Raw genomic sequence first — 21,142 nt, 5'->3', positions numbered from 1 at the left:
CCAGGCTCTGAGCTGTCAGCACAGAGCCCGACGCGGGGCTCGAACCCACGGACTGTGAGATCATGACCTGAGCCGAAGTCGGACGCTTAACCGACCAAGCCACCCAGGCGCCCCAACATTTTTAATATTAAATTGATTTTCACTTATTACAAGCGATTTCTTAAATTTTTCTTGTACACAAGTAAAAAATATAACACCATGCATACATTATCAGTTATGTCTTAGCACCACAAATATAACAAAACATATGTATTATAAAGCCTGATATAAATATTTAAATTAAGAAATTTGTTCTCACTACTGTTTGTTTCGACTTTTCAGTGAATAGAGGACTCTTAATTTAGAAGGCAAATGAATGGATAAACTAAACTATCATAAATTTAGGTTTTGTAACTTGGCCCTTAATTGCAATTTTGTTCTGATGCATTTTATCATAAAATACATGTTTTTACTTTATTTTTGGTCAAATCCAAGTTCTCTTCCATCTAAATGTATAGCAATAGTGAGCCTGTCACTTTTTGATTGTGCTCTATGGCATAGCTACTGTGTACGAGAGATTCTTCTATACTGACATGTTTGAAGAATGTCATAGTTTCAGAGACTTCATTATTCCTGTTTGTTCAAATTAGACATTACTTGTAGCTAACTAAAATAGTTCTTATGACGAACTTTATAATAAGATACACATTTTGCATTAATCTCTTAAGTTTAATCGAATGATGATTGCTGGAGAACTGAGGCAGAATAGTACATAAGGATGACGAAAGGCAGCTAACACCAGCGCCAACCCTTTATGTCCAATTTATCAAGGCATTCTGGTTCCTGTCATGAATTATGCTGATAATGAGTAAAACTGTCATCTCCAATTCATATCACTTGCAAATGTTACATTCTAAGGGAAATATAACTTGGTAAGTACTGAGTTTTAGATTTACAAAGTCAGAAAAGTTGGATGTAACTGCTGATGTTGATTATGGTAAGTAGTCATGCCTTGCTAAAGGAGTATCAATTTTTAAAACAAATTATAAACCATCATTTTTATGCAAAGATTAAACCATAGATAGACCCTCATATAGTAGACTATGATATCGATAGTTTTAAATATCTAAATTGGAAAAGCTAGATGTCAAAATATGTTTCCATCTTTGCAGCTACATATATCAGACTACAGAGTTCTTGTTACACCTCCTCTACTGTGTTTGGAGGGGTGGGCAGAGAAAATAGGGTAAAATTAAAAGACCTCTTTTTATCTCACAAAACTTAAAAAAAAAATTTTTAAGTCGAATGTTTACTAAGAGAGGGGATTGAAGTTATTAGGTAAAATAAGATTTTAGATCTTCAGATTTTACTTATCCATCCTACCTTCCATTATTATTGAGAGTTGGCTGTATTTTCTTTTTCTTCATTCCCTTGCCTGATATCCTGGAGCATTCCAGAAGTATTGAATTCACTATTCTGAAAGGGGCACATAGTACCAGGAGGCATAGAGCTGAACCTTTCAGAGTGACTCATGGTTCCAGAATTCTGATTCTATGCTTTTATGAACATCAGTAACTTAGCATGTGTTGCCTGATAGCAAAATAGAATCCCATCTTTATCAGAATGCACCCAGGTTGTAAATAGACAAAGAAGGACATTGAAATATACTTGTAGATACAGAGAAATGAGGGAAAGTATTTTAATGACTATAATCTTTATTTCATTGACTAATATACACAATATCAACTTGGTTGTTTATCTGAGTCAAGCCTTCAGAATTGGAATCATGTAATTCAAAGAGTTATCCTAATAGATATTTTTATATAGAATTATCTGTATGAGTCATACTTTTAGCCAGGTCTTAGAATGACTCTTGCCAAGTTTTTTGAGTGCTAGAAATCAGAAAGTACTTTCTGGATGTTTTTTTCTGCCCTCATTGGAGCACTGTCATGAAATGTGTTATTTTGGGTTCATTTAAGCCTGAGAAGTAAATTAGTTTTGATGATATGTTTAAGTATGTGTTGTTTATTGTTAGTACCTGAGATATGATGTGTGTAATTATTCAGTGTTATAAAAACTCTACTTTTCCATAATTTCTAGTTCTGTACTTATCATTTTGATAACAAGCATCATTAAAATATTATAAAAATAAGAATACTTACAGCCACAGGGAACAAGATTCTCCAAAGGACATCGTTCATGTCACGGATATGGGTAACCAAACTCCACAGCAACTGCTGGCAGTGGCTCATGGGGTGGGGGAGAACATCTGCACAGTTTGTGGTACGATTATCTAGCACGCTGCTGTTATCTGCATGACATTGTGATCTCAGCTGTATGTAAAGTCTTGATCTTGTGCATGAGCTTGTGTACTTTGTGGCAGGTGACCACATTCTAGTAAAGGAATGTGCTGAAAACCATCCATTATGTTAGGCTGTTTTCCCCCTGCATGTACAAGTTACGTGTGTTGATTTTATTCTGCTAGCAGTATTATAATAAAGTAATTTTTTCTTATCCCCCAATTAGCTATATTCCTTGAGCTCCATTTAGTATGAAACATTTTCTTGACTTAGCAAACATGATTTAATTTCAAGATATTATAGGTTTTATTTTTGCTTGTGTAAGCATGTTTTTAAAAAGTCTTTTATATTCTCATTGGGGTCAGGGAAAAGTAGTCTTTTTTGTAACTATACAAGCACATTTTCTTTGTGTTCATAAAGGATGGCCCACAAGCATACAATTTTATGCATAGTTATTCGTGATGTGGGGTAGATAGAGTCTATTATGAGAAGAAATATTTTAAATTTGACCTGTGTACACATTTTAGAGGGAAATGCATAAGCAGTTTATTTTAAAGATAATGATTCTTTTTGTTGTTTGTCCAGCTAAAATATAAACAGGAAATTGTAGTTCTCCATTATATAAAGGAACTCAGAAGTTTGTACTCAGATATTAAATCTTAGTTTTTGCTCTAATATACAGCAACAAAATGCTCATTACCATTACTTCATAGCATAGCAACAATGATGAAAATTATTTTTATTCCTAAGGATAGAAAACCCTATCAGAAATTGGTGTCATCAGAATGTACAGATAAGCATTTCCCAAATGTATTCTTTGGAATAATTGTTCCACAGGATAATAGATAATCAAAAGAGTTCCCCAATCTAATAAATGACATGTTATGACTAGCTGGCTTATTTAAAGAATAACTTTTCAGAGCCTTTATTATATTTATATACAGTTTGAATATGAAAGAGGAAGTTATTGTATACAGTATTATTCAAATTTATCTGAAATAGTGGCTTTTGGAGTTTTTTGTTGTTTGGTTTTTTGATAAAATAACATTTGAGGGGACTCGTTCTGTACATGCTAGTATAGATTATCGGTAATCTTACTATGTGTAAATAAATATGTGTTTCTAACTGGATAGACACCTAGCTTGAATAATTGAAATGCCCTCTTGTTCACTGACAGTTAATCTGATACCTATTTTACTTGTAATCCTCTCTCTTTTTGAAAGTCTATGAATCTATATCTGTTCTCTTTTGTTTGATAGTATTATAAAAAAAAAAAAACCTTAAAACTGAGAGTTGTGTCTTGAAAGATTGAGAGATTTATCTATGTTCTGGATTTTGGTTGTCATCTAATATGTTAAAGAAAATGTTACTTTGGAAAATAAGGGCAGGACAACAAACCTGATAGGCATATTGAATTCAAATATTCATATATGATATGAGCAGTTATCCCACAGTTATTTCCATGATACACTGACCATATCATGGACTCTCAAGGTGTGTTTACTTTTGCCTTCTTTTGATAAAAAGTTGTCCACCACCACTCAAAACATTACATGCTCATATGAAAGTATCCTCACCACAAAGAGCACAAAGAAATTCTCTTCAAATTCCTTACGCTTATTAGGAAGAAAACTATCCTTTCAGGTGCCTTCAGTGTACTTCTGTTGATTCCTAATGGACATACTGAATCACGGGAACATTCCTAGACCAGTTAGGAACAGAATAGAAGGGATTGCATGATTGGCTTAGAGTTAATCATGACTGAGCAACCGTGGCTAAAATTCTAAAGACAAGGAAAAGACTGAGATTGCTTTGGGCTAGGTCTCCAAGCACCCGCAACATTAGTTTTACTAGTGAGCCACTTGTAAAATTTGTTATTCTGCCTCTATTATTTCTGGGCTCTACTGGTTTAGAAGTCTTACCCAAAGGAAGAGTATTGATAAGAGGCACAACAATTCAAATCGGTTGCTGAGACGACCTTCTTGCCACTTTAGGTCCTCCTACCACTGAGCAAAGAAGATACCCTTCCCCCCAAAAAATGAGGATCAGTAATTATTCTGTGGTTGAAGTAATTAAGCCTAATTATCAGTGGGAAATAGTTTCCCCCACAAAGTGGGGAAAACAGAAGGATATAAGTGGAACTCAGGAGATGTCTTCAAATTCCTTTTACTACTGCTATATCCTATTGTAAAAGTAATTTTTAAAAAAATCACACTAACCCTATATGGGGAAGGTTGAAATCACATCACTTAGACTACTCGCTAGGTAAAGAATTTGAGCCAGCTGAAAGGATTGATCCATTTTCAGCCTCAGAAGTTGAATACAGATGATTCCAAAACCATCATGTTAATTTTATTTCCCTTGGCTCTCATGGCATCCATGCAATTCAGTTCTGGCCTGTAAATTGGAGGAAATATGTGCAGAGAAAATTTTAAGTTTCAAAAAGAGACAAAAAAAAAAAAGTAGTACTGTGGAGTATCTATGTGTATGTGTACATACCTGTCCGTGTGTATACTTCTGGCACTAATATATGAGCATATAATGACGGGAACGGAAGCAGCCATCTTGCAGCCATGAGGGCTATTAATAACAGTGCTAGTAGCACATTAGGAAGAAAGAATTGGGTCCATGAGGCTAACAACTGTGGAGCCAAAATACTTTACAATTTGTTTGTTACACAAGGCAACAAATCCTTTACGGTTTTGAATTGGGACTCCTGTTGCTTGCAGTCCAAAGGATTCCACTGCATCGTCATCACCGCCATCATCGCCCAGACCCATTAAGAGTTTTATATGTAATCCTGAACAAATTATTTTTATAAAAATAAACAATACTAATTTTCATTAGCAAATTAATTTTATCCCCGTTTTGCTGATGAGAATTTAGTCAGAGCAAAGGAGCTAGTTGACACTGAGAGGCATCCCTCACTGAATATAGCTTAGAAAGCTTTCTCCTCTATTGGAATGATTTACCCAAAACAGCTAAAATATTCATGCTGATTGGCAAAACCCCTTCCCCTTGATTAGCATTAGAGTCAAAGTGAAAAACTATGCCTCACAGACACTAAATATTATCCTCTGGCTAGATAATTATGACTAGTCAGGTTGTACTGAACTGGAAGCCATTTACTTTTTTGCGGGCAACGTGGCATGTGTATAGGTACGTATCAATATATCTGTTTTTAATCTGATCAATCATGTGTTATATTTAAGAAGGTAACGTTATCCTATGTCATTCAGGTCAATACCCTGCCCTGACCATAACATATCTTGGCTACCCTCCCATTCCTTTGTCTTCAGGAGTCCTTGGAGTACCTGCTATAGAATCACTCCATAGAATTACATGGACTCAGGGTAAACCTTTTAGAAGCTTCATAGGGAAATAAATTTCCCAGCCCCTTTTGTCTTAATGTAATTGAAAGAGAGATTCAGACCTAGAGTATCCTATAGTTTATTCATCAGGCAAACCACCTGATGCATTTTGCTTTTGTTTTCTATAGTTATCACAGGGGATATTGTTATTTCATTTAGTGTGAATTATCTAAGGGAAAAGTAAACAAAAATTAGTGGAAAATGTATTGATCTAGGACCTTTAAACCAGAAGAAAGAATAAAGTTAGAATATTTTAGTACCACAGCACCCATACTACAAACTCTTAAATTTTAAAATGTGCAAAGCTAAAATGAGCAAAAATTTTTCTTTGTTTGAATTTTACTTTTGTTGCCAATTTAGATAAATATATCTGGAAAGTTTACAATATTGTGTTAATATTTTAAGAACATTTCAAAGATAAATCTGTTTACCTCTTACTTCCTTACCATGTCCTGACAACCTCAATAACCTCCATGTTCTTTGTTATTTGATGTGTCCACAGTTTCAGTGAAACTTGACAACACTTTCTAGATCTAAGTTCTCAATCTTAATGTCCAAAGTAGTTGTCTCTCCTACACGTCTTATCTGAATTTAGCAATTGCTAACACCAATGTCACTCTACAGTATGAATTCTTTATCTGAAACCTAAAAAACAATATATCCTCAGTTCTTGGATGTCTTCAGTTGTAGAGCATCCTTTGAAATATTGGAGTATAAAAGAAACACTACATTAAATGCAAAAGTTTGAACCAAAACTATAGTATACATTTATTCTTAATGTTATATAACATTTTCATGTCATAAAATTTTTGAAGATGCTTTTATTATAAAAGTGATAAGATCATTGTAACCACTTGTGGCCATTTGTTAGCAGGTAAATATAGAATCATAGTGACTGTTGCTTTTTATTATTTGTACTGGTGACTCTGACTTTTGAGAGTTTACAACGTGAGGCATTTCAAAGTATACTGGAGTTTTGATCCAACTCATAGGTTTTTGTGGTGGTTATCTTCTTTTCTTTTTTAACTTCAGTTTAATTATGTAATCCTTAAAAGTTTATAGCTTCTCTTGAAAGCCAGCTAGAGGCCTTGTACAGATTCATTCATTTTAAAAATACTTATTAAGTATCTCTCTAGTTACTAATTATATGACTTTGACCTTGGCAAATTATTTAATGTCTGCACTCCAGTTTCCCCGTACATAAAATGGGGACAATAATATTACATATGTCATGGTGTTACTGTGAATATTAAATGAAATAATAAATGTTAAATACTGCCTCTAAGTGCTTCCCAAAATGTAGGTTTCATTTATACTAGAGGTACAACCATAACAACTTACACTGTCAGGAGCCAAGTACTGCTGTAAACTGTGAGGTTCTTCCTCTCTTGGAACTTTTGGATTCTAGTAGATAGATATTTGACACCTGAGTAATGGCCCTTCATAATGTATGTATTGGTCACACCAACATCTCCTAGCTTTAAATGGTAATACCATTTGCCTTTAATATCATTTCCTAGTATGGGATGAACAATCTTTTGCATATACAGTAACCTTTGTGCCAGTGGTGATACTTAGTGTAATGGTTTTTTTAGGACATTTTACACAATAATTAGGTGTCCAATATTATGTTTAAATTAAAACATGTGTCGTGGCTGAATATCGTGATGAATAGATACTTTACTTACATGAGTAAGTACACACATGTGCTGGCAATAAAAGTACCATTTAAATTCCAGCTTGGTTCTCTGCTTGTCTACTCTTAAGATACGAGGTTTTTCTTAATGTGTATTTCAAAATTGTTTCAGAGCCGTCAAAATATATTTATAAATGTACATGTGAGAATCTAGGTAATATGAGAAAAGTGCTTCTTATTTACCAAAGTGGAGTTTGTCATTTAAATATATACATATACACACATATATTACTGCGAATGCAATATTTACATGTAGTTTTTATAAAGTGGGGATTTAAATTAGCCAACGTTAGTATTCAAATGGATCACTTTCTCATTAGTTTGAGTTGTTATTAATTGTACCTTAATCTAATAGAGTTTTATTTCCAGATTTTGATTAGAATGCTTTCTTTTTCTGATTTACAAACAGTTTCGTGAAAGAAGGGGCTTTTCCCAAAAGCTGAAGCTTACGTCAGCTACCAGCAACTTGTCAATAATATTAGCTATTAGTACTTACTTATCATTTAAGAATTACCTTCATGTTCTTCACCTTATTTACTTATCCCTGTCATGAGAGTGATACTTTTGGAGACTACTAGAACTCAGTGTGATTCTTTTTCTGTTTGAGTGTATTAGAATTAATTAATAGGAACTTTTAATTGTTATTTAAAACCTAGATAATGACATTTATGTTATTTTGTCTGATGTCATTGCTTTCTCTCCTGTGAAAAAGAAGCGCAAGGATCTGTCTTACATTTCTCCTCCATTTTCCCTGGACTCCATTAGAAGTATTTTCCATTTTTGTTTTGATTTTCTTTGAACTGCCCCTCCTTTATGTAAGATTTCCTTTTGACATCTTTTGGCTGCAAATAATTTAGGGTATATATATATGACTATTCTTAGCAGTTCATCAACATTGTGCACTTCGATGTATGGAAAAGTCCTCCATAAATTTGTTCCAGGAAGCTGAAATCCAATCCAATTTCATTCCATATTCCATACTTAAAAAAATGAATAGTATGATTCTTCATTATTCTCTAGAATCTTTTATTCTGAGCAATTTCAGTAAGGAATTGGCTGCAATATATCAGCATTTTCTCTTCACGCCTATCACTTCCTCCACATAAGCATGGACAATGTGTGCTCTGTTTTTCCTAGGGAAGAGATAAGACAAATCTGCAGTTCAGATTTCAAACTGACATCAAAATTATCTTCACATTTCTTTCCCACTTGTCATTACCTCCTTTCCTCTTATTTATAGCTAAGTCATACAGAGGCTTTCTGTGAATAGCCTACTTACAGGCACCTCAGTAAGAGGTAAACTTCATTTACTACTCTTATAATCTTTTCATATAGAACAACTTTAACAACTTGAGCCTAGTTTTTACTTTAGTCTTTGAATCTAGTAACTAGATTAGGAATAATGATTATAATATGTATAAATAGACTAAATTATAATGAATAAATGAAATAACATTACATTTCTAAAGTACATGTGGTAAGTCCGTGTTACAACAGAGGAGAGTGGTGTGGATACTTCCAGAAGAAAACACTGCAAAAGTTAGTGGGTAAAATGAAGTGAAATGACACAATAAAAACATTGATACCTAGTCTTAAAATGTGCTCATTAGGTAATCTTCTGCATTTGTTTTGCTGCAGCTAAAAAGCACCGTGTTGATTTATTACTTGAACAGTATATATGCCCAAATGAATCTCACCTGTTCAAGTTCTATGTGGGTTTTTTCCCCCTTAATTATAAAGTGAATACATATTCTCTGATTAAATATGGAGAGTGAGAACTGCTGATTGAACAAAAATTAGTAGGTTTTATATTTTGCTTCAGTGATCCTGAAAGTACTGTAAAAAAAGAAGAAATAATATCAGAGCAGTCGTCTGAACCATTGTTGCTGTTTTCTAGCAAGACAGTGGGGTACTCCATGTGACCTATGGAGGGCTGCCCCTCTGAACTAATTATTTTTACTATCCAGAAAATAACCATCCATAATAGTTTTTGTATCTCAATTTTTACATTACTTTTAATGCAAAAGGATGACATTTCAATTGCTCGTTTCACTGAGATTAAAATGCATATATGAATATTATTATGTCAATTCTTACTGAAAGAAAAAGTAGAAATCTAGATTGAACTCTCTGTCTTATAAAAATTTATTGTTAAAATTTAAGGATCAGTATTTTAAAAGTCCTCTAATAAAGTCCTCTAAAAAAATTAAATGCAGTGTCCGTTTTGCTTTCCATTATATAATTATATTAACATTATATTATGCTGTAAGGACAGATTTATTGCCTGAAAAGTAGTAGCCATGGCAAATTTGAGCAAAGGCAAATTTGAGCAAAATTAGCTAGAACCCATCTTTTTTCTAAATTTCTTTATTAGGCTGTTCTGAAGGATACAAGGGTACCCCTTACTTTGTCACAATTTTGCTATATACACGATTGTTTTTATTGATACAGGCTGCTACACGATGTTTCTGCCAAGCGTCTATGCAAATAGCCAGTACTGTCGGTACCAGTAGTCAGTGTTTGGTTTTTTAAATTAAGACTTTATAATTTTTTAAGTCAGTTTTAGGTGTGTAACAAGAGTTGGTTCTTTTGCATTTGGCTTTGCATACCTAGTGTTTTAGAATTCACTCTGTTCCTAAATGTATGATTTCTGACCCTGAACATAAGTATGATAGATTTGGCTTTTGAAGTACACCATGGATAATGACTTTAATCGATAAGTAAGGCTTTATTTAAAAGGGGAGAGAAAACGTGGGTATCGATGTAATAGAAGAAATGAAACAAAGTAAAGGTATCTTAAAATGAATTCTGTGAAAAGAGCCATTCTTACAGTCATAACATAGATAAATTACATAGGTGACTAAGCCCCAACACATCGTTTTCTTCATTTTGAATTCCTTCTTAATATTGGCGTAAGCTGTCTATTCATGATTTCTTGAATTGTTTGTTTGCCTCCTAAACAAATTACATCAAAACAGCTCACTACTCTAATTTGACTGTAAATCTTGGGGCTGTCATTTGTATAACCATTTTTAGTGACATATTCTGTGCTGTCTACTTTACAAAATTTCTTAATTGTTCTCTCTTGGATTACTGTAAACATGCGTTCTATTAAAGAAAACGTAACATGAATTGACATTCATGTCACCTGGGTTCTTGCTGCCGCCTGGTGCTCCTTTTGTTTATTCCCTGTTGTGCCTGAACCGTTGTAGATAGACATCTTCAGCACTTCACTGGGAGATCCAATTCAGCTCTCTTTTCCAACTCTTTCTAGATGGTTCGTCCACCCGAAGAAGAAAACCAATATGCACTCTGCTTTTTGCCTTTATCACTTTCTTAACGTAACCTGTCTCCTAACCTTACTACTGCCCTGTCCTCCAGGCTCAGAAAGCATTATCAACTCCCTGTGTCTGCTTTTGGTCCAAGATTTTTCTTTCCTTCTTCTGATCAGCTTCGTTATTTCCCATTATTCTATCTTCTGTCTCACTTTTTTGTTCCTTTGCTTTTTCCATCTTTATGGTCTTTGCCTCCCGTTGGTTTCGAATTTCGGTTACCGTATTTTTTACTTCGGCCTGGTTTTAAGCTCTTTTATCACTGTGGTAAGGCACTCCCTGATGTCTTCTGTGCTTTTCTCAAGGCCAGCTAGCAATCTTATGACTGTTACTTTAAATCCTGGATGAGGCATGTTACTCGGATCTGTTTCAATTAGATCCCTGGCTGTGACCATTTCTTGTTCTTTCTTTTGGGATAAATTCCTCCATCTTGGCATTTTGTCTAGGTCTCTCTCTTCTTCTGCGTGTTAGGAAAGCTGTTATGTTTCCTGCTGCTGAGAGTAATGGTTTTATGAAGAAGACACCGTACGATGTCCAGGGCCTGGCGCTTCAGGAAGTGTCTTCGGAGCATGTTGTGTGTACTCCGCAGCTGTGTTACGTCCGCTCTATCCCTCAGGCCGGTCCTCCTCTGCAGGGATTCTTCTTTCCTCCAGTGGGGAGTGTTTAGACCTCGGCCAGCATGGCGAGTTGTAACTTTTTTCAGTCCTTTCCCCTGCTCCTCTTTTCTCTACCTTGCTACTCCCATTATCTCCTCCTGCTCCTTACATCAATCTTTTACTCACTCTGCTGGTTCCCTTTCTTTCTTTCTTCTTCGACGTGCATGGGTCAAGATTTTCTTGAAAAACCGTGTTTCCCTTATTGACCTTTAACGTTGCCGTTTATTTTTCCCATCTTTATACTAATAAATTTTTCAGGTGAGTGGGCTATCAGTTTCTTTACCTTGAGCTCATTCCTTAGCTTTCTTCTTAGACTTGAGTCCCCATTACTCTGAGGAAAGAGACTTTGAAAGGTACTACTTTCTCTTTCTTTTCTCCCTGTCACCAAATCCATTACCCTCTTTCCACGTGTTCATCTCTTTGAGCTCCCTAAAAGAAAAAGGAAACCAGCCTTGTTTTATGCCAGACACTTTCAAATCTTCACAATAGCCACTTAAATAAGATTTTTACTGATTAGGAAACCGAGGTTCCAAAAGTTTGCGTAAATTATGTTCACAAGATCATGAAATGGCAGGGCTATGATTTGGTCTCTCTTGGAACAACTAGGCTCTTTCTCTTTCTGTACTATGGAATTGCACTGTATACCCCTTTCTTTACATTTCAAAGACTTTTACCCCCGGGACATTATTGTATCCCTGCGTTATTCATTACCTACTCCTTTACCGATTCTTCTTATTCAGGATCCTTAATCTGTACCTTCAACCCTCACTCACTTTTTTCATTATCTTATTACATTGCCAACTGCTTCCTCTGCCTTTCTAGTTGTACCTATCATCACCTGAAATTCAACATTTCAAAGTCCACACTCATTACTCTTTCCTTTAATTCAGCACTGTCTATAAACTGTGGAGTTTTTTGTTTTGTTTTTTTACCCCTGTCAGGCATTTCCCTTTTCATCTAAGCCAGAAACATCAGTTACCTTTATCTTTCACTTTTCATTATTCATTGGCGCATGGTTCCATGTGCTCTCACTTCTCATTTTTATATATATAGCACATGGATTTTGTATATATATGTGTATATATATGCATATATGTGTGTGTATATATACACACATATAGATGTGTGTATATATATGTGTATATATATATATGTATATATATACATATGATTTTAGAATAGAATATTTCCTTTGCATTTCTGTTGCTTTTTCCACATGTTTAAGCCTGGACAATTGTAGTAGCCTACTGTCTAATTTCCATTTTATTACTTATTTATATTACTGTCAAATTTATATTGCAGGCCATTGCTTCATAATGTTAAAGTCTTCAGAGGCTTCCAGTTACATATAGGGTAGAAAATACACTTTATACCCTAAAACTCAGCCCCATTTCTCCTATAGTCTGATTCCAGACTTGCTCTGAAGTCCAAGATAGTTCGCCTGTTTTTTTGAAAATAGTCTGATTTTGGGGCGCCTGGATGGCTCAGTTGGTTAAGCAGCCGACTTCGGCTCAGGTCATGATCTTGCGGTCCGTGAGTTCAAGCCCCGCGTCAGGCTCTGTGCTGACAGCTCAGAGCCTGGAGCCTGTTTCAGATTCTGTGTCTCCCTCTCGCTGACCCTCCCCTGTTCATACTCTGTCTCTCTCTGTCTCAAAAATAAATAAAAACGTTAAAAAAAAAATTGAAAATAGTCTGATTTTTTTTTTTTTTAATCTTCTAATGCTTTGGCTCATATGATAGAATATCGACTAAAATATTCCTCTCCAGTGTTCTTCTCATTCTGGGCTATGTAAACCCCAACCATTCCTTCAGAGTAGATATTCCAGGAAACATGATTCAAATACCCTTTCCTACAGTGATTTTTTGTTTAATTGAACTACTGAAATGCTTATTTTTCATACCAGTTCATTTAGGCCTTAGTTGACTGTCTTGTGTCATTGATTTGTCACACATGCCTAGTGTGGTTATTTGTGTACCTGTCTCATCTCCCCAGATAAACTTTAAATTTGCTTAATGCAAAACTTTCATACTTTTCAGTGTCTGTCACTGAATACCTTGCATATTTACCATTTGCTTAATACATTGTAAATGAAGATGTAGATGTAAATGAAGATGTAATTTTAATAGGTTTGTTTTGATTCAGTGTTTCAGAAATGCTTTTAAAGAAGATGCATAGCTATCTATATGAATATATACACATACACACAGACATACATATGTCAGTTTTACAAACTAGTCTCTGGGTATTCATCTTTATATTTAAATTTAAAGTTAAATGGATACTTTAAAAGAAATCACATTACGAAGGAATTTAGGATTTGTAATATGAATATGATTTATGTTTATGATTTTCTGGAGAAATATGAATCCTAATGTCTATATGCAATCTATCTTCATAATAAGAATTTTATTTATCCCCCTGTAACTTTCCTTTAAAAAATTTTTTTAACGTTTATTTATTATTGAGAGACAGACAGAGACAGAGCATGATCATGGGAGGGGCAGAGAGAAGGGGAGACACAGAATCTGAAGCAGGCTCCAGGCTCTGAGCTGTTAGCACAGAACCTGACGCAGGGCTTGAACCCACAAACTACGAGATCATGACCTGAGCTGAAGTCAGAGGCTTAACCGACTGAGCCATCCAGGCATCCCACTGTAACTTTCCTTTAATACCATTCATTAAATAAAATCCATTTTGGTCAATAGTTTTCTTCCAGATGACAGAAACTTCCCTTTATGCTATGGAGCCAATTCATGAAAGGACTGACTCCGTCATGATTTATCTTTGAGTTATACAGCAACAAAAATTAAATTAACCAAATGACAAACTATTAGCCTTGAACAGCTATAGCTCAGAAGCACGATCTTCCTTACATGGCACAAGCCTGCCTCCTTATTACTGACATTTAGTAACCATACTCCTACATCATCTAAAATAGGATTTCTAACCTGAAGTTCTTAGATGGGCTTCAGGCATAAATACATATATATATATGTATGTACGTACGTATATATGTGTGTATATATATATATATATATATATATATACGTACGTACATACATATATGGGCTTCTGAGTGGCTCAGTGGGTTACGCATTTGACTTTGGCTCAGGTCATGATCTCACAGTTTGTGAGTTCAAGCCCCACATAGGGCTCTGTGCTGACAGCTCAGAAACTGCTTCTGATCCTCTGTCTTCCTCTCTCTCTGTCCCTGTCCCTTTTTCTCTTTCACGCAAACACACTTTCTCTCTTTTAAAACAAAATGTTTTAAAATGTGTGTGTGCATTATTCTGGGAAGACGTTCTATAACTTTCATCAGCTTAAGATCTTCACTGAAATTACAGGGTCTATCTTTTTTCCTTATGATAAAGCCTTTCAGGTGTCTTAATCTTAAACTTCTTTCCTAAGTATCTTTTTTAGGCCTAATATCCCTAGATGCCTCAACTCTTCATTATCTAACAGGACTTCTAGACCCTTCAACAATCTTATCAGGTCTTGATTTCCTTTATCCAGATAAGTTCTAGTTTATCAATATGGCCCATAAAATGTGACATCCAGAATCAGACACTTTTATAGTGAATTATGTAGACAGTAGTGAGCTACAGACTTCTTTTTTTTTCTGGAAACTATGTTAATATAAACTAACATTAATGTTCATGATTTGCTTTGTGAGACACCACATACGTAGCTCACCCTGCTGAGAGCTCTAGTCCTGAAAAGTAACTAACATGCTATGTGGTCTGAAGGGAACTCTCTGTACCATTCTTCTAAAACTATATTGAAAATAAAAAAAAAAAATAGTTATACCACTTATTAAACAAATGTACAGTTATTCAACAGGTCTCATACTATGTTTTCTTTTGTGGTTCCATGCTTACATAATAAGATAGGAATTCGAATGGTTGCTAGCTTGCTTATTGAAGAAAATTATAATCTGTCTCATGCCTTTTCCCATTTCACATCCCTTGACCCTTCAGTCTGATAGCCCTTCTAAAGTAATCTTCCTTTCCAGAGGAATCCCAGGCTTGAAAACTGATGCCTCCTCTCCTCATAAAACCAACAGAGTTGGCTTATTTCAGGTTGTGTCCCTAGTTTTCAGGCTTCGGTTTAAAACTGACTGAGTTCATGCCTACTCCTCTGTATATGGTTGATTTTGGAGACTTCAACATTCTTAAAACATGTGTTCCTTAAAAAAGGAAATTGTCAACAGCATATTTTTAGGATCTCACATGAGGTAAATACCAATGTTCATTTATAACTAAGAAGCATTAACTGATGTTAAAATGCACATATCATATAATTAGAGAATTATGTACTATTTAATGGATCATGCAGTGTTTTTTAATATTTTATATCATTTTAAAAAGAACTAGTTTTACATGTCCTAAATATTGGCTTACAAGTAGGTATAAATAAAGAACCTATTACATAATATTTAGTTGGCATTCCTCTTTGAATCACTTAGATTAAAATTAAGCACTGGTAATACTTCTGAAAAATTGCTATTCTTTTAAGTGGAGGAATTTTGGAAAGAAATCAAACCTGGAAACTTTTGCTAAATAGATCATTTAAAACATACAGTCAACTCTCGATTATTCAAACTAATGGAGGAAAGGATGGAACAAGCATTAATATTTCTTTAGTTCCTGCCCCTCAGATAACTGCCGAGAGCTTCATTCCAAATTCTTGGGCTTTCCATCTTGACCATGTTACATTTCCTAGCCGTGTATCTACGATGCAGTCTGAAATGTGGCTTACAATTGAGTTGACACGAACATCTCATGTTAGATTCTGCTTTTATATACATTTCTTTAAATCGGTGCTTTAGCACTGCCTTTTACTATTAAAATTCACATGAGAAACTGATAACATTGCCATTAGGATATTATCCTGATGGCTCATAAACTTAGTTTTATATTAAAAAATCTTTTGTTTGAATTACAACTTACAGATAATTATAACCTTTCAAAAGCATTACCTCATGGTATCAAATTGCTTTTTAATTTTTTTAATATAAAAATTTTATGAGACTTTTTATTTTGAAGAGTCTTTTATAAAAATTCCTTCAACTTTTTGAATTCTTAATGGGTGCAATATTTCTGAGTACTATATGTAAGTGTTTGTAAAAGGGAAGAAATGCTGAAGGAATTTATGTGTGAAAACAGTATGTTGTGTGTATATAATACATCATTTTCTCTACTAATTAACTGCACACAGTGTGCTATTATCCAGACATAAGTATTCATGGGAACGCATGTATCTGGATAACTACGAGTTGAAATAAACACACCTGCCTTTTATTTCAATAACTGCACATTCAAATCCACATAAGGTATTTATTTGAATGTGACCTCCACATACATGAGAGAACATTGGCTTCAGTGTTCTATTTTTTTGTTGATGTTTTGTTGTTGTTGATTTAAATCTAAAATAGGTACAGACTGTGGATAATGCTTCTCTGGAAAACTTTGCATGCAGGGAAAAGGAAATTCAAAGATAAATCCTATGAAAAACCATTGAAACTGTTTTGTTTTATTGTATTTTGCCTCACTATGTATTGAAGCTAAATTCTTGTAGAATGTAGCAGTGCTTAAAGCCAAAGTATGTGTACAGACCCTAAACCCACCTGGAATTGTGCCTACTTTAAGTTGAATAATGTATTTTTTTTTTAATTTTTGGTTTTCGGTTTGTAGAATCTTATCTCAAGTTATTCCCTTGAATAGTGTATTAGAGCATGTCTTTAAGAAATCATGTTTTCTGTTAGGCAGTGGAAGTGTTTGTTAAAAGGCTTAAAGTCTATAGCGTAGTTTCCCCTTGCCCCCACCATTTACGCCATATTTCCGTAAAGTTAGTTTTAACTGACATGAGCCAGAAAATTGAATTAGGATTTCTTTGGGAGTCTTAACTTTGAATTTCCTACTTTTCATTGCATGTAAACTATCAACCACAAGTAATAGTTTTTCAGTTCAAGTTCTAGCTTGTATTTTGCATGTTAAAGCTATAAAAAGTCTATTAATGCTGGAAAGAATTTATGGCTATTGTTCTGCTATCGCCTGATTGTTAAAATTTATAAATAAAGACCGACTTTATTTATGTAAACTTGTCTTTCTGCCATAGGGAGTGAACTACTTTATGTCCAAGGGTATCCTAGATGATTCACCAAAGGAAATAGCAAAGTTTATCTTCTGTACAAGAACACTAAATTGGAAAAAACTGAGAATCTATCTTGATGAAAGGTAAAAAAAAAAAAAAAAAAAAAAAAAATTAAGTCTTCTTTAGAATTAGCTAAGTAATGTTTTTGATGAGTTAAGCTTTTCTTTAAAAACTATACCGCATAGCAGTCATCTAGTTGAGAAATTTCTCTCGCAGCTATTTATAACTACCATGCAGCCTAAAAGCAGACAAACAGTATGTGAACCGATGGCTTTTTTTTTTTAATGTTTTTTTATTTATTTTTGAGAGAGAGAGACAGCGAGCGAGCACAAGTGGGAAAGGGGCAGAGAGAGAGGGAGACACAGAATCCAAAGCAGGTTCCAGGCTCTGAGCTGTCAGCACGGAGCCTGACGAACATGGCTTTGTTCTAATAAAATTTTGTTTACAAAACAGGTAGTGGGCCCTATTTGGACCACTAGCTATAATTTGCTTATCCCTACCATAAACAATTGATAGAAATTAAAGATGATGATCATACAATCATGATTGAGTTCAACAAGAGTTGAAGCATATTATACCAAAGTGTGACTATTAGAATGCCATTGATAAAAAATACTTATAATTATATATGTACACACATATACTTACACAAGTATTTATATAGTTGTAAATAATCTAAATGTTCATAAGTAGAAAGAAGGGTACTGTGGAGCCATTAAAAAGAATGCTTTAGATCTGTGTGTAAAGATATAGAAAGATATAGAAAGCTGTTCACAATATACCATATGAACTAGGAAAAGCAAATACTAGAAAAATATATAGTACATGTTGACATTTTTAAGTCCACATAAATAGTTATCACCTCTGGTGGTGTGGACTGGTATGGAAAGTGAAAACTCTTAATCATTTTCATAGTTAAAAGCATAAAGAATTTTGTTCTTATTTGGATTTAGTCAAGAAGATGCTTGAAAAGAAGCTGTCCCTTCTAATGTTGCTAAATTTATTTTTTCTTCATTGTATAATTAGAATTTCTAGTTTCAGTTGCTTTATAATAACCCATTCACAAAAGATTTTAAAATTAGTGTCTTAAATAATCATAATCGGATTTTTTAATTTTAAGGATTATGTATTACTTTGTAGGATTAGCTGATCTCATAATCAGTAACAAAGTATTTTCATCCAAACAGATGACGATTTATGAGTGCTTATCATTTTCTTAGTAGAGAGATGGTAATTAAAGCTGTATCTTTTTCTTTTTCCACTAGGAGAGATGTCTTGGATGACCTTGTAACATTACATAATTTTAGAAATCAATTCTTGCCCAATGCACTGAGAGAATTTTTTCGTCATATCCATGCCCCCGAAGAGCGTGGGGAGTATCTTGAAACTCTCATAACAAAGTTCTCACATAGATTCTGTGCTTGCAACCCCGATTTAATGCGAGAACTTGGCCTTAGTCCTGGTAAGAATAAATATAGTGAATTCCTTCCATCTCCCTTCCTGCCTCCAGGTAAAAATAGTAGTATATGAGACATTTTTTCTCACCGTGGGGAAAGATAGTTTGAGTAATTATAAATAACTTCTCTTAGTACTTGTAGCAATCACTAAATATACAGAACACTACATTTATGTGAGCTTAGAGGAATAGTTTGTTATAACTGTCCTTCATATGTAGTAAACATATCATTTTATTTTTTTAAGTTTATTTATTTATTTTGAGAGAGAGAGAGCAAGCAAGCAGGGGAGAGGCAGAGAGAGAGGGAGAGAGAGAGAATCTCATGCAGACTCCTCATTGTCAACGCGGAGCCCGAAGCAGGCTTGAACTCACGAACTATGAGATCATGACCTGAGCCGAGACCAAGAGTCGGATGCTTACCTGACTGAGCCACCCAGGCGCCCCTAAACATACAGTTTTAGAAAGAAAATGAGACTTAGGTATAAATTCTTTAAAATGATTCTGGCCTGAGCATTGCATATTATTATTAATTTAACTAAAAACTTGAGAAATCATTTTTAAAGCTTTTCATAGTTCACATATTACATAGGTAACACCTAGAACTTTTCTACTAAAATTTAATTTTAATATAACGAATCTTTATCATCTGTGTCTGAGTATATGTCTGTGTGTGTGTGCAGTATAGGCCAAGTATCCTGCATATTTTTTCATTTGACTGAGCTTTACTTATCTCTTCATATCAACAACTTTATCATGCTTATCTTATTAAGTGGCGATTACAAAACATTCGCCCATCATGAAATTTGGTGAAAATGCTTTTACAAGGCGTACTATTTAACTTAGCTTTCTTGAGATTGCAGGATTCTGTAATAAAAACACTATAGTAGTAGCAAGTACTTGTAGCAAATAATACTAGCAAGTATCTTGAGGCTTGTTACTTTTTTGATAGGAAGCATCAAATACTGCCTTAGGCATATAAAGTCATTTTGTTATTGTCTCCTGCTGCTCAGGTTTAGCAATCTTTTTCCCTAGAAATTTACATTCTAATCTTGATTTCTTTAAATGGTGACAAGTTTTGCATTATAGGGTGCCTTGGGGACCACATTTTCCAAAGCAGCTAATAATTTGAGGTGTTTCTTTTTAATTCCAGATGCTGTCTATGTACTGTGCTACTCTTTGATTCTACTTTCCATTGACCTCACTAGCCCTCACGTGAAGAATAAGATGTCAAAAAGAGAATTTATTCGAAATACCCGTCGTGCTGCTCAAAACATTAGTGAAGATTTTGTAGGGCATCTTTATGACAACATCTACCTTATTGGCCACGTGGCTGCGTAAAAGCACAATGGCTAGGACTTCCACTATTAACTTCAAACTAAAGTTACCCAAGGACTTATTTAGCAGTTATGGGGGTTACATTAGTGCTGGTCATCCTGGCCTCTGTATACAATCAAGCTTGAGTGTATACCTTTTTTTTTCCTTTTACTCTTTTCTTTTTTAGTAATTTCCTTGGGGAGCTAAAGGATTTTGCAGAATTTTTCTTAATTTTGCTTATCATGTTTTGCACAAAGCAGAGCCATTGTCTGACACAGCTGTTTAAGAATGTTAAACTGACATTATACTCCAAGGGATGGTATATTTGTGCATTAGATTTGCTTGAAAAACTATTCGTTTTCATTCTTTTTAAAAATACCATGTAATGTGTACATATTTAATGAAAGAGATTTATAATCATAATTATTTTATTGTAAAGATTTTAACTAAAGCCTTTCCTTTTCTCTCAAACTGAGTTCTGAAATTTATTTGATTCTGATCTGAGCTTTTTACTGTCTTCATAAAAGTTGGATCTGACTTGGATGAAAACCAATACCAGTTTGTCTTTCCTTTGAACTTTGAAAAGAGTATTTATTGTTTTGTTGCTAGTAACAAGCAAAACAGGCACTTATTTTTATAATATAAATTCATCACTTGACTTTCCATTTTTAAAAGTTTCCTCATTTGTCATGTTTTAGTCTTGTCTCAATAAGTCCTTTAAGCCATTTGAGATAGCAAAATGTATTAAATCTAAGATTTACATACATAGGAACAGAATGTTATTAGAACATATCTGATGTCATTTGTCAAATTTTACCATTCTCTTAACTTGATAATTTGTGTTTAGAACCAGTTGAGTAAGGGATGTTGTGAATGAATAAAGT

The 21,142-nt window shown here is 34.2% G+C and overlaps 1 protein-coding gene across 1 annotated transcript in view; it reads left to right on the top strand.

Moving 5' to 3' along the window:
* Window positions 1-20,729, top strand: part of FBXO8 (F-box protein 8) — a 44,958-nt gene extending 24,229 nt beyond the window's left edge. The window contains exons 4-6 of the mRNA XM_049631346.1: window positions 17,453-17,571; window positions 18,754-18,950; window positions 20,095-20,729. Coding sequence (XP_049487303.1) covers window positions 17,453-17,571; window positions 18,754-18,950; window positions 20,095-20,282 — 504 coding nt within the window. The 3' untranslated portion in view covers window positions 20,283-20,729. The remainder of the gene's footprint in view (window positions 1-17,452; window positions 17,572-18,753; window positions 18,951-20,094) is intronic.
* Window positions 20,730-21,142: the final 413 nt, after the last annotated feature.

Source organism: Panthera uncia, chromosome B1, assembly GCF_023721935.1.
Source record: "Panthera uncia isolate 11264 chromosome B1, Puncia_PCG_1.0, whole genome shotgun sequence".
Taxonomy (NCBI): Eukaryota; Metazoa; Chordata; class Mammalia; order Carnivora; family Felidae; genus Panthera; species Panthera uncia.
Note: the sequence above shows the minus strand (reverse complement) of the source record. Positions and strands in the feature narration are given on the sequence as shown.